At 40.9% G+C, this 14,778-nt stretch overlaps 1 protein-coding gene across 1 annotated transcript in view; it reads right to left on the reverse strand.

Moving 5' to 3' along the window:
* Nucleotides 1–14,778, reverse strand: part of kcnh3 (potassium voltage-gated channel, subfamily H (eag-related), member 3) — a 587,271-nt gene that overhangs the window by 111,365 nt on the left and 461,128 nt on the right. Inside the window, exon 9 of the mRNA XM_048534608.2 lies at nucleotides 14,524–14,723. Coding sequence (XP_048390565.1) covers nucleotides 14,524–14,723 — 200 coding nt within the window. The remainder of the gene's footprint in view (nucleotides 1–14,523; nucleotides 14,724–14,778) is intronic.

Genomic DNA, 14,778 nt, shown 5'->3' on the forward strand with positions numbered 1-14,778 from the left:
CTGTTTATTTCAGGACCCCCTTCCCTTCTTTCATTTCTGATGAAGGGTCCAGGCCTGAAACATCAGCCTTCCTGCTCTTGAGATATGTTAGGACTTCCTTTTCCTCATACCCAAGCTTTGCCATGAGTTGGCCTTTTACTTTTAATGCTTTTCCTGCAGGACCTTGCAACTTTATTGAGGATGGCTGCAATTTGACCTTTTCAAATCATTTAAGCTAACTTGATAACAACAAAAGACTGGCCAAAATTGCAAGTTTAAATTGCGTGCGGTGTCCGCTCACTTCCAATTTGACACTAATTTTGTCTTCAGTATCATTGATTTCTGTCAAGAAGGACTTTTTATGATTTTGTGATGTTTCTACTTCTTGAATACTCCATTGTTTTAAGATTGCGTCCTTTTGTTTGACTGTTGTCAAAGTTAAACTGATGGGCTATTTTAAAATGACCTTCTTTGCCATTGTAATGGCAGTGTGCTCTCAAAGCAGGACATTCTTTTCATTTGTGTGGCTTGTTCCCATCATATTGAGGACACTTCAAAATGCTGACTGATGCCAAATGCTCCATTTTGCCAGGCTGTGGTTTATGTTCTCTTTCTTCCTTTGCAGCCTGTGAACTGAATTGCTTTGTTCTTTTTCTATCCATGGTATCTCAGTTTCTCCTGAAACAAACACCCCACTCTGTTTCGAAGTTCCGCTTACCTCGCAATCTGCACAGCTCTGTCCAATGGCAAAATGCCTCTGGCTTGTAAAATTCTAATCAGCCTCACCTGCCTACCCCAGATGCAATCCAGTCATGAATCAATTTTGCCTCCAATCCTTCATAAGCACAATTCTCTGCCACCCAATAAAGGTCATTATTGAACAACTCCATGCTTTCACCTGGCCTCTATCTTCTTCTTTTGAGCTTTGCATGCTCGACAATGAAATGCCTTCAAACATCGAAATAATGCCTTTTCGTATGATGCTGCATTCTCATCAAGGTTTGATGTTGCCAGCACATTGTTAGTGCTGGTTCCCACAGCATAAAGTGTTCTACAGGCTTGGTCCTCTAGTCTTGCTTACCCAAACCAGGAGATATTTGTTAGTTAGTGAGCTTTGTTTCCCCCCAGTTCTTCCACTCTTGCACCTGGTACCATGTCTCAATTATGTGGAGTATTTTCTAGAGCGGTATGTTTGCTTCCCTGAGGTCTACAAATGTTTCCGTATTTGCCATAACGTCTGATCTGCTGCTCACTGCTTCAGCTCAGTTCTCCCCATTTTGTAATCTCCTACTCTTCTTGTGGTGGCTCAGTCATCCTGTAAGTCTTTGAAAAAAACATTCCTCCATTCTTCTTGAACATGAGGTTTGCTTTGTTTGCTGACTTTGATGCTTTGATTTGCCTTTTCCATTGCCACCATCTTTTGTTGTTTGATTACGTCTATCTCTATTTAATTTTGCAAGGTCATTCTGCTGGAGGCCATTGTACCTTCTGCAAAATCTCTTTATTGATTGGCTTGATAGGATCCTGCAGACACATCCTCCGAGTTCTAGGGCAGAACGTCTGCTCCCTTCCAGCCCTTGTTAATCGTGTGATTCTGATCGCATTGCTTCGGCATCATCATTTCGCAGGCATCTGATACCAACCCCATTGCTTCACAGGCGCCTCCTCACTATCTGTCTTGGACCACACCAGAAGGGACTTGTTGAGTGACATCATCTGGGTGGTCTTCATCTTCTGACAATAACCACTCAGAAGCTCTTGTGGGTTCTCATGATGAAAGCCATGAATTAGAACCGACAAGGTAAAAAGTTGCAAGCCATAGTATGCAGGTAGTCATATTTCAGCAGTTTGTGATGTTGATTCACCATTAGTGAGTGCTCAATGCCATAAGGCTGTTGGTCATTTAATTCTGTCGCCAGGCAGCTGGCAGGTGCCCATCTTGCTTTCTCCAATGGTCAGTCACGCAGGGATCTAGTTTATCCCCAGCACTTCCTTTTGCACTGTCGGAGGATGGGGTGAAGTTATCATTGGAGGATGATGTTCCCGGCGATTTGGTTCACCCTGCGATGTGGTTCTGCACTCCCCTCTGCTCTCGTAGAAAAAGACGAATGCGAGTTGGGGAATGTTATGTGCAGGGAGTTGCGTGAGGGACAGGCCTAACATTGCAGTTAGCTGTGGGCAAGTGTCAGCGGTGGCTGGTCAGACCAGCTTCTCAGAAGGTAGCCAGGCCAAGGGGAGACGAGTGTATGTGTAAGCTGTGCTCGAATGAAGGGTGTGTGCAAAAGAATACTGTACCTCCTTCCAGTTCACTGGAACAGGGTGTCATTGCCCCTGATTCCATCACCCAGTATCTGCACCACACTTTTGACCAGAGGTTTGTCTCAATAATGTCAATGTCATGCACCGTTGTTGCTGCCTTTCCCTTGCTGTGCCATTCTCTGCCCCGGGATCCCCTCTCCACACCTTTAGCTGTTTCCAGGGGTAACTTGCTCACTGTCTGGTACACCACTTCACTCAGGCAATGCGTGAGCCAATAGCACTACTTCAGGAGAACGCCTCTGGATGAATAGTTTTATAATTCACTGTAGGGGACACCAGGCTGCTATACTAAATAAATTGGGAGTATGGAGCCATTACACAAGACCAGTGGTATCTCTGGCAGTGGTGTCACAGGCACAGAAACATCATGGGCTGTGAGTGTGCCCCCTGCAGTTGCTGTGGCACTGAACATGATCACAAGAGAAGACTTGACAAGGTACTGAAGGCCTTCAATGTGCCATGCCATCAGCTTTACTGGCCCAGTTGGCTGACCGAACCTCCTCTGGCACTGTATCCTTTAGTGTGGCCTCTTCCAACGATGCCTTGCTTGTTGTCTGAGTGGTCAGTTCTTCCTCCTGTCCATGAGAAACAGAGCACTCCTTATGGCATTTCCACATGCAGCAAGATGGCAGGGGGATACATTTGAGAACTGCAGCCTTTGCCAAGTGGTCTTCCATTTGCCCAGCTGTTGGATTAGTCCTGACACTTTTGACCATCAGCTCCACTTGGGTTCCTCTGAGTAGTCAGCTAAAACAGGTCAACATTATGCCTTCCTATCCTATTTGATTGGGAAACCTGGGAGTCCCATGTATACGCTGCATCTGAATTAAAAAGCCATTGATTGACACGTTGCTCAAATCTCCATGTCCTAGGCCTGCTGATAGCCCCTACACCCTTCACAATGCTCTGATCCAGTCAGAATATTAAAGTTCAGCCATCTCTCTTCCCCATTGTACCCCTTCCACTGATTGATTTGCTGCAGTCTGTTGTTGAGTCCCCCAGTCGGTTGTTGAGTCCCCCAGCTTCCTCAGTTATAACCTTGTTTACTGTCTATTCTTTACCATGTCTCCAGCCTCCATTTAGGTTTTCGCTTCTTAGCAGATGAACAATGCTGTGGCAAAAGCCTGATACCCAATTAAACGTGAAATGCATTTTTAATCAGTGATATTGACCCTCCTCATGGTCTTTTCTAAATAAAACAGCAAGCTAGGATTATTGGGAAATTCAAGTCTGTTGAAAGCAATTCTACATTTCAATAAATTATTCAATAGTGTTTTGATCCAATGTTCCAGACTGAGTATCTTGAATTCGAAGTCAGCTGACTCAAATTTATGCATTTTTTTCAGGCAATGTTTGAGCTGCTCAATGCTTGGATGATTTCAGATGCATTCAGATGCATAACTGTCTTTCAGGATTGAGAGAGAGACAGCGCGAGAGAGAGAGAGAGATTTTCATCCTTAACAAAATATGTCTTTTAGTCATTTGGAACACCAACTTGCATTTTTCTCCAAACTTTAATATAGTGAAGGTTTTCTTCCAAAAGGCCATGATCTAACTAAATTATAAGGCCGTGGTAAAATCATTAAGTCAAATGTGATTGAATATGCATTGGCAAATTATGGCTGGATTTATATGTCCAGCCTCCATGGGAGGGCTGGCGTGTGAGGAGGGGCCAAGAAAGTGGGTGAGATGGTTGGGCAGCATGCCATTTCTTCCTGCCTTTGTTGGTATTTTGTGAGCAGTTAGGTGAGTGGCATACCAGACTATAGGCCAACTGAAACCCTTAACTGGCAAATTAATGTGGGAAGGAGGTTGGTAGTGGCACTTGGTGAAGCTGCAAGGTATATCCAGATGGACTACTTGCAGGCTTGGTGCATAGGCAATCCAAAGAGGACACACCCCAGCAGTTTCTGCAAGAATCTGCCTTGCCTTCAAGGACAATGCCCATCTAGCCAGGGTTGCCTGCCTAGCTGATCCCAGCAAACCCACAGCATTCAATTCTCTTCCATGCCTTCTGTGAAGTTTCTTGTCCAAGGTCTGTTGCAGTTCCAGCAGTGACCACCACTCACTGTGGCACTGCTGTGATGGAGAAGCTGCTGGCTGGTTGCTCTTGAAGGAAGACATGTTGCCTCAAATGGGCTGAAGCCATACCTTCAGGCAACTAATTGTCTGAACTACCAAAGATACAGCCGCATAGCTTCTAGTGCTAGTATGAGAGGGGTTGTTATCAAACTTCAGGGTTGGAAGCCACACCATCTTCATATTAAAGCCCAGCCTGTGATTCATCAGGAGTTTTGTTTTAAATGGGGTCGTATTGGAGCTCATCACCTTGCATTTCTCTCTCGTAGAAACTCCACAATGCATCTCTTTCTTTGAAATCATGCTTCGATTTTATGCACCCAAATCTGAAAAATGGGATCTACGATTTACTGACATTTATTGATATAAATGGAAAGTTTGGTATGTTGAGAACTGGTTTCAGACTTTCCAAAACATTCCATTTAGGAAATTTTCAATTATCAATTTGAAATGGATATGGATCCACATTGCAGGATAGAGTTGTAACTTACGGAATCAGTCAGCATTATTAATGAAAAATTCTGATTTCAACATGGTGGCATTAAAATCCTACTGACTTTTAAACAGCACATTCACAAAGTCTACCTTGAAAATGACTGTTAAGAGCTAAAGAAACAGCTTGTTTAATTTTTTTTGATTTATTTTTAATCAACAAGAATGTTTGGGATTGATTTTGACATTCAGTCAGCCGATCAGTGATTATGGACTGCCATAATTTTGAGACCCTGCCCTTATTTACATCAGGAAGGAGAAAAGCAGATACCACACTGTCTGGCCTCCCACTTGTGTGCCAGGATTGGGATAGTGGTTTTTTGAATGACTATTTTAACAAATACTTTGTGCCTCACTTTCCAGTGATATTTTGGGCCTCAGGAGTTCTGTGCATATTGGTACTTGGTGAGTGAGTGTGGGGTGGGGTTGGAGAGGGAAGGGGTGGTGAAGAGAGTTTTGGCATTGGCTGCCCTAGAGACAGCCCATGAAGTATCTTTCTCTCATCAACAAGAGCTCATGATCTCATAATGCAAGGCACCCTTCAGGTAGGAAAACCATATGGATTTTTTGACAAAGCAAAATCGACTTCACACTGAAATGATTGTCACACTTCACAACAGATGGCGACTGCAGTTCCCTGGCACTTCTTCAAATATTGTGCAAGGTCGTTAGGTTTACTCATGTCTGCCTCTCAGTTGAGTCAATTTACTGACAGTTAGCTTCACAGTTTCTGAAACTCAAATGCCATTTCACTGCACTTGTTAAATTGCATTTCATTCCCAGAAGGGGTCATGCCCAAGCCATGCTCAAGTTGACAGTTTCATGAGAATTGTAATGGTTTTCTTTATCCTTGATACGTTTTGGCATTGCAAGTACAAGCCTGGGATACAGGTATTAGTTACAGCAATGAGATGTCAAAACTTTTCAGTATCAAAGTACATTGCATGAATTTTGCTACACAAACTGAAGTGATATATTCCTCCACTGTGTCACAACTTTTTACATTGTTAAAGACTAAACAAAATGGACTCATCTCATTACAATATATGCAGAAACGAGTGGGATAGTGTGCATGATGAACAGTATGAAAGTACAACACAGTAAGTGATATGTGTTGTTCAGACCTCTATCTTCAAATTTTCAGTATGATTAGCAGAACTATAAAGTGAAGAAAGTGATGTATGTTGCTGAAGCCTATATATTCAAATTTCTAAGCTAATCAGCAGAACTGCAAACTGGAGGAAAGGGTTAACACAAAAGCACAGAAACATTACAGAGCAGAAGGAGGCTATTTAGCCCGTCTGTTCCCTAGTGCCAATCTCCTGCCTCCCCATATCCCTGCATACTATTTCAATCCACAGGGTCGAAGCAGAGTTAGAGAAATGTTAGGAGGGGGCCAGGTCAGAGAAAGAAGAATGTAAAGAAGGGCTTGCACAGGGCTGGGTCAGAACAAAGGGTTTAGTGCAAAGCCAAAATACAGACCTGTTAGTACAGAGCCAGCACGCAGAAATAAGAAAGGAGCTGGGTAAGAGCCAGAGTACAGAGCAGTGACAAAAAACAATTACCACGAAAAGTATTCTGTTTATTTTCTTATGTCATCCACACATTAGTGGTAAATCCAGAATTTATTGTGTATTCCTATTTGCCCTTGAGAAGAGCAACTTATTGAATGACTGGACTCTGTGTGGTGAATGTGCACCCGCACTGCTGTGAGACAGACAGCTCCAGGGTTTTGACACAATGCTGAAGAAGGAATTATTACATATTTTCAGGTCAGGACGGTGTGTGACTTGGAAGAAGACTTGAAGGTGAGGCTGGTGTTTGTTCTTTGGGTAAGAGAGGTCACAGGTTTTCGACTTACTATCCAAGGAGTTTTGGTGAGTTGTTGCAGTGCATTTCTCATTGCACACATTGCAGCCACAGGGTTGTAAGGATAGATGGATCAAATGTTTAACCTGTTGGGTGAGACGTTGCTTTATCTCACCGTTTATTGACTGATGTCAGAACTGCCATTATCCAGGCAACTGAAGAGTATTCCATCATATTCCTGATGAATGGCGTATAGATGGTGAAAAGGTTTTGGAGACTCAAGAGGTAAGTCACTTGTGGCAGAATGTTCAGCATCTGACCAACTCTCGTAGTTACTATCTGCACGAGGCTGGTCCAATTATGTTCCTATTCAATGCTTGTTTTAGTTCCAAACTTAGATTATAGGACCTGCTACTACACATTACTGAACAGCTTCATTCGACGACCAGTTATAGAGGTGCTTGTTAGATTTGGATAAAGGTGGTAACTTTCCTAGTGACGTGTATGATCTGACTTGTCCTCATGACCTAGTGTATCCACATACATGTGGGCTATCCAAGACCATAAAGAAATGCCCTTTATACACTATTTTACCTATGACTGGTTCTGCCCAATATGAATTGGCCAAATGATTATGTGAGCTGTTGCAACCAGTTTAAATGAGTTTTCTACTCACACTGTGAAGAATTTCTTCACTTCTGCAAAGTCTTTATAGCTTTTTGGTCTACTACATTTTAAGAGCGGTCACATACCCATGTGCTCCTTCAACATTACCAGCAAAATTTACTAAGGTATCATTCAAGGCAACAATTGACATCTGTGTTACATCACTACATCATGATAATCTAGACATGTCATTTCTGTCTGAATCTGTGTTCATTCAACTCATGAAGTATACCAACTTTCTGCAGTTATGTTCAGTTTCAAAGACACCATGTCTGCCTGAATAGATAGTGTGACCATTGGATCCTCTCCATACTGAGCTCTTACTAACATCATTGTAGGTTACAATGAGAAACATGTTTTTGATGGAATGACCACTAACCTCCTACTCTTCGCAGTGGAATGTAGTTGACACATTTGCAGTGTTTGATTCACCAACTGCATCAAAGTATTCCTTCACACACGGCTTTATAGACTCCACCTTGCACTCAACATACCATTAAAATGGAACATCAATTATGCAGCATTGAGAAATCTGCCACTGGGTTCTCAGGTTCTTGGCTACTAACTAGCAAAAGCTTACACTCACAAATAGTTTTGACTTCTTGTATCCTTTTAGCAAATTAAGTTCCTAATCAATGCTTGTTGATAGTTCCAGATTTAGATTTTTTGGACCTGCCACTGCACATTACTGAACAGCTTCATTCGAGGACCCGTTATAGAAGTGCTTGTTAGATTTGGATAAAGGTGTTAACTTTCCTAGTGGCATTTGGTCTAAGGCTGAAATGAAGTCAAGAGCTGACTAACAGTCCCAGATTGAGTGTCAGGGAGTAAGCTTTGGTGAGTATCTGCTGGTTATATCATTGTCAGCAACACCTTCCATCACTTTACTGAAGATTGAGAGTAGAATGATGGGGCAGCGATTGGGTGGGATAGATTTGTCTTTCTTTTTGTGGAAGGGGTTGAACGAAGCAATTTTGTACATTGCCAGGTAGATTCCAGCTACACCGGAACAACTTGGCTAATGGCATGTCTTAGTTCTGGAAAATAAATGTTCAGCACGACAGCTGGGCTGTTGACGGAGCTAATAGCTTTTATTGTATTCAGTTTAGTCTGCTATCTCTTGTGATCGGATGCAGTGAATCAAATTGTCTGTAGATTGGCTTCTCTCATAGTGGGGATCTCAGGTTGAGACCAAAATCCATTTGCCATGTCATTGTTGAAGAAGGTTGAAGTCTCATGGAATGGGTAATCAAAGGAAGTTCTGAAATATCTATTATTATACATGTAACATGCTACCTGCATTGAGGGTCATACTGGATGACTTCATGCTACTCATTCACTGCAAATGCAACATCTATCCATGTTTAGCTCAAATAGCTGCAAGAGAGGTCAGACACCCTTCCGGAATCATTTTGCTTTGAAAGAAGACAGTTATACCAGAAAAAACTTCTATTCTGCAATAAAATGTCCTGTACCATCTGCTCGGCTGGTAATGTATAATGTTGTTTTGTTACAATTGTGGCTGTTACTAGATTTTTGTTATCTTCACCAATAGGTTCCGCCCTCTACTTGTTCATGCGTGCAAAAGGAGCTGCAACAGAAGCTCTAATAATTAACAATGTAGATGAGAACAGTCTGCCATCTGTACTAAGGCCATCCCAATGGGACAAAATCCACAGAATCAAATACGACACAAGTCAGCTGGAGTCAAGCATCCAAATCTGAGAAAGCATAAAAGCCAGAACTTTCAAACCATGGACCAGACCTATGGTCTCTGCATTATGGAAACTCTGATCTGTTCGCAATGTGGCATTTGTCTAGGATGTTTAAACTACAATCAAGCTCCAAAACAGACTGGTTGCCATGCAGTATAATTACTGTTTTCCAACACTGCGTGTAAACATATCCAGGCTTTTCCACTCATTTTGAGCTTCCATTTTGTAATAGGCCATGTCACCTGGATTATCATTTGTGTCTGATAACCTTACATGATATTATTAGGCTTGCTGGGTTTTCTCTACATCTTCGGCTTTAATGAATATGCTTCTCTCTGCACATAAGGCATTCAAGTCCTCAGAAAAAGTGGAGCTTTTCTGCCTGGGGTGATCACTCATTATTGAAGTAATTTGTGGATTTCTCTCACAAAACAAATTGATATAAACTGTAGCTTCCAGCCATTTGTAGTGAGTTCTTTGCATGGACTGGCCATATCAGAGCCGATGTTAATTTGTAATGTGGTTGTCCACTGGGATTTTATGAAGCATCTCATCTATTCCAGTGTGATTTTTCTTTACACAACAGCATAATATTAAAGGCAATTTGTACTGCCATTTTTATAGCTTCATACATATCCCTAAATTGATCATAGGAAACAATCCAACCCTCCCAACCTCCCCTCCAATGGTATCACCATCACTTAGGAAATTAACTGGTGCCCCCAGTTTGCTTCCTATCCATTTCTCCAATTCCATTTCCATTACAATTGTGTTCTCTTTTTTATATATTGTTGTAGATTGATTAAATCCAATGGGTATGCCTACGGAGTACAAAATGATTTTGTTTCTTCCCTTATCTCTCATCAGTTTCTTTGCTAGAACTTAGTTAACGGGCACTCACTATGGGCCACGATAGTAACCTCCTGTAATTCTTACGTAGATTATATTCATCACTGGATCACTTCAATAAGTTCGATAAAAACATCTCTTACTCTTGCTTAGCATTTCGATCACAGAAGTTAAGTCTTGTTAAAGAAATACAATAATGCCCAGATTATGTTAGCTGTAAATCCAATGATTTCCAAAACCAATTGCCTGTCGTGTTCCATGAGCAATTTCATTCGAGCCTTTTTCATTGTTGGCCTGATTGGCAGTGATGATATTCTACCTGATACAACATCTGTGCTGGTAATTTAATTTATGTCAGCTATTTTATAGGAAATCACCACTCTTCTTTGTGATTCTGGCATGCTATCATCCCCATATTTGAAGGGGATAAAACTCTTAAATCCCTCAATTTTCCTTTGGTTCTTATCATTCAAAGAATCCAAGTGACATTTTAACCAATCCTACATCCAGACTAGGTTGCCAATTCACTGTTTGGGGTGAGTTGATTTGATTTATTATTGTCACATCTACCACGATACAGTGAAAAGGAATTGTTTTGCCTGCTATCCAGACAAATCATACCTTACATAAGTGCATCAGGATAATAGAACAGAATGCAGAATGTAGTGTTACAGCTATAGAGAAGGTGCAGAGAAAGATCAATTCCAATATATGAGAGGACCATTCCTAAGTCTGATAGCAGCGGGCTAGAAGCTGTTTTTGAATCTGAAACTCAACCCAAACAGTGGATTGTCAACCTAGTTTGGATGTAGGATTGGTTAAAATGTCACTTAGATTCTTTGAATGATATGAACCAAAGGAAAATTAAGGGATTTAAGAGTTTTATCCCCTTCAAATTTTTGTATCTTCCGCCCAATGGAAGACAGTATAATTGGGGTGGGAGGGGTCTTTGATTATGTTGGCTGCTTTCCTGAGGCCGCAGGAAGCATAGATGGAGTCAATAGAGGGAAGACTGGACATAACTGAATGATTCCATGACCAAAACATTGACTATCGCACTGAAACTTCTTGTAACTTGTGCAATTCCTGCAATTCTCCTTGATCAGTATCACCATCATCTTATTCAGTGCTTTGCGTAATTTCAAAACCTTGTTATTCCATTTCAGAAAATTCATTGCATAATGTTATGTTTCAGTCACATCCAAGACATCTGTTGACCACACCATGGGCATTCCTAGGGATCACAGTTCTATTTAAGGTCCATAATTCCTGCCATCTGCTAGATTTACCAGAGGGAGATATGGCTCTCCTTTTGCCTGGACACTTTCAGCTTGTGTCTGGTAGTCCTGTGTTTTCAATACCAATGAATTCCCCATCCTCTGTATGACTGTTGAATGTTCAACATGAGCCATGAAGGCTGCTGAGAGTGAATATTTTCTGAAGACTTTTTTTTAAAGACTTCTTCCATCTATTCTAGAAAGTGTTTATTTCTAAAGATTGAACTCCAGTTAATATCAGGAGTCTACCCAAGTTTGACACTTTGCACAGTCCAACAACATAAAGGCAAGTCTTGAATTAGGAATCTCCAAGTAGAATTCTTGCAATCTTACATAGAGTTTGTTAAATTCCATTCTCAAATCTTTTATAGTATATCCATCCTGCTTGCCAAATATTTCAAAGTCTGCCCATGCATCACAAGTATTTATTACATCCTCCTTCTTCAAAATGGTGTCCATAAACTCTAATTGAACTTCCAAATCTTATTCAGTGTCCAATTGTTAAGTCTCTAGCTCTGAAAATACTTTACATATGACACTTGTTAATAAGAATTAACAGTGCTAAGGTGATAACTTGCTTTAATTTTCAGGAAAGATGTAACAACCTGAGTCCACATACCTACTTTTCTGTCAACTGTAAGGCTGACCTTAACAAAATATCAGTGGCAAATCATAGCACAGCAGTGTAATTTCAATCATTCTTCTCCAAAGTAACTCCAACTACAGTGTTAGGAACATAGGAACAGAGTAGACCATTCAATCCCTTGAGTCTGTTTCACTATTCAATGACATCATGGCTGATCTGTGGCTTAACTTCATATACTTGCCTTTGGCCCATATCCCTTAATACCTTTTCTTGACAAAACTTGAGGTAGCTCAGAGTTAAAATTAACAACTGATGTAGCATCAACTGCTGTTTGTGGAAGCCACTTCCAAACATCTGCTATCCTTTGTATGTAGAAGTGCTTCCTAATATCTCTCCTGAATAGTCTGGGCTGAATTTTTAGTCTATGTCACTTCCTCCAGAATCTTCAAGCAGTGGAAATAGTTTATCTTTACCCTGTCTTTTCCGGTTAATATCTGGAAGTCTTCAATCAGATTATCCCTTAACCTTCTAAATTATAAAAAAAACAAGCCTAGTTTGTATAATATCTCTTATAACTTAATCCCTGAAATTCAGGTACCAGCCTTGTACACCTCTGTTGTACCCTCTCCAAGGTCATTATGTCCTTCCTGAGGTGCCTTCTCTCTGAATAAAATTCTTTGGTTCCAAACTCCAAATCCTATTTTTTAGAAACTATCCTTGGGTGATATTATCAATTTTGATCCAGGCTAGATGGTGAGATAGAAACCTTCCTTTGTAAATAGTTTGTTAACTTCTCAGTCTTACCTGCTCTCCCTTTACTCTTTCAAACCAGCCTTCCTATCTAGAAACTTTCAGATCAGCCTCTTCAGATATATTGTGAAATACCTCTTGAGTAAATGGGAGTTGAACCCAGGCCTCCTATCTCAGAGGTAGCGGCACTACTGCTGTCTCATTAAAGCCCTTTTTTTCTCTCCCCTTATATCTATGCAGTCAATTAAAGAATAAATTGTTCCCTATCATCTGCTTAACTACTTGTTGGATTAGCTTACAACCTTACCATCTGTAACCTTGCCCAGTGACCACGCTAACCACCTATCAACCTATCCATCAACCATTCTACTACGCCACTCACCTGTCAAGTGACTACTCTTTCCATCACCAACTCTGATCTTTCACTTCACTAGCTGATGAACAATGCACTTACCTAGCCCTTCCTACTATCCCACCCTTCACTCATTCATGCATTCACCCATTCAGTAATATTCAGACCAGGCATTAAAACTTGGTTTACGATAGCAAGTGACATAAAAAGGGGATGAACTTTTTGCCCTGGTTCTCATCAGAGGTTTCTGTATGGATTCCCACGCTGAGGGAGTTCTGGCTGCGGCACTGGAAGTCAGAGCCTTTCTAAACGTGTCTGAGTGTGCAATTCTCTGTCTGATCAACATTGGGTGCAATGGCTCCAGCACTGATTGTAATATTTGGACCAGTCTGTTTTAAACCTATGATCTTGATGAATATTGAAGGATGTTGGATGGATCTGTAGAGCTCGATAGGTAAATTAATATTTGAATGATATAAACCAGGAAAGATCCAACTTTCAACACTGCTCTGTGGTAGTTGTAAGAGACTTTGGGAGTTGGCATATTTTCCTAGTTAAAGAAGAGAGAATTATAGATAGCCCTTGCACCCTAAAGAAAATGTGTAAATTCAGATTAACTGTTGGCATTCTTTAGTTGAACAGCAGGTTCATAGTCAGGAATGCAATTCCCTTTTCCCTTGTCTGAGCTAAACTTCTGCATGTTGCCCTGACCCAGTTAGCTGCAGGTTTCGAAGTCATGTTCCCACAAAAATGGTTTTACAACTGATGGGGAGGGAAATCTGGATAAGTTACACCAATTGCTTTGCATTGAAGGAAATTAAGAAATGCCAAAAAAATTCACCAGGCTAAAACAACTTTAGCAGGAGAATATTAAAGGTGACGAAAGCTGCTGACAGAATGAAGAAGAAATAACTATTTCCTTTGAGTGATAATTCCTTTGTTTGGTGTGCATGATGAGGACAGGGTCATTAATTCAAAATTGTATCCATTGCATTAAGGAGGTAGAATAGAAGTAGTTGCTTGCCAGACTTTTTAAAGCATGGAATACAGTACCACAGGGATTAGTTGAAGCAGATGCCACTGTCTCCTTAAGGGAAGAATATATAAACAGTTGAAACAGAGGCTATCAAGAGTATAGCCAGAAAACAGAATTAGTTTTGTCTTTTCTGGCAAGGAACTGGCATTGACACAAACACCTCCTTCTATCCTGCAAAGTTCTCTGGGGAGACGCAACCAGTATTTTCAGAAGAGGAGATACCACCAGTATTTTCAGAAGAGGAGATACCACAATATGGAAAGATTATTGGGTACACTCACCTGTGGATTGCATTTCTTGGACTCTCTCATTGTTTTAAAAAACATGTTCATGGGCATTTTAGCAGATGATGACAGATTCATACTGGTGCACAGCCACATTAATTGGCTTTAAGAGATTTAAACTACATGAACAAATTGTTACTTATTCAAATAGACTGGCTTGGCTGTACAGGTAAGGGAACAACTTAGCAACAATGTGAGGAAAAATGGAAGTTGACTTTTTCTTACATGACACGTTTTTATACCTCACAGAATAATTGGTTCTTCAATTCCTGGATTGGAGGTAAGGGCCCAGTGGTTAACAAAGTAGATGGAAGTGTCAGTGTCACATACCTCATTGGCATCAATGCCATTATTGACAGACCATGTAGTCTGGAAACATTCCAACATTCGCTGTTTCAGCTGCTTGGGAATTCGATGAACACGGATGAAATCCTTCAAGTCTTTTGTCCTGGTGTGGTACAAGGACCGTCGGGAATACATTCTCTGGATTATAGCAGTCACGTTTCCAAATACTACAGCATGCATGAGAGCTGTTGAAGGAATGCACAAAGCAAAGCTCAATGCAAAATGTGTTTTCTTTAGCAC

The sequence above is a fragment of the Stegostoma tigrinum genome, chromosome 7 (genome assembly GCF_030684315.1).
Source record: "Stegostoma tigrinum isolate sSteTig4 chromosome 7, sSteTig4.hap1, whole genome shotgun sequence".
Lineage (NCBI taxonomy): Eukaryota > Metazoa > Chordata > Chondrichthyes > Orectolobiformes > Stegostomatidae > Stegostoma > Stegostoma tigrinum.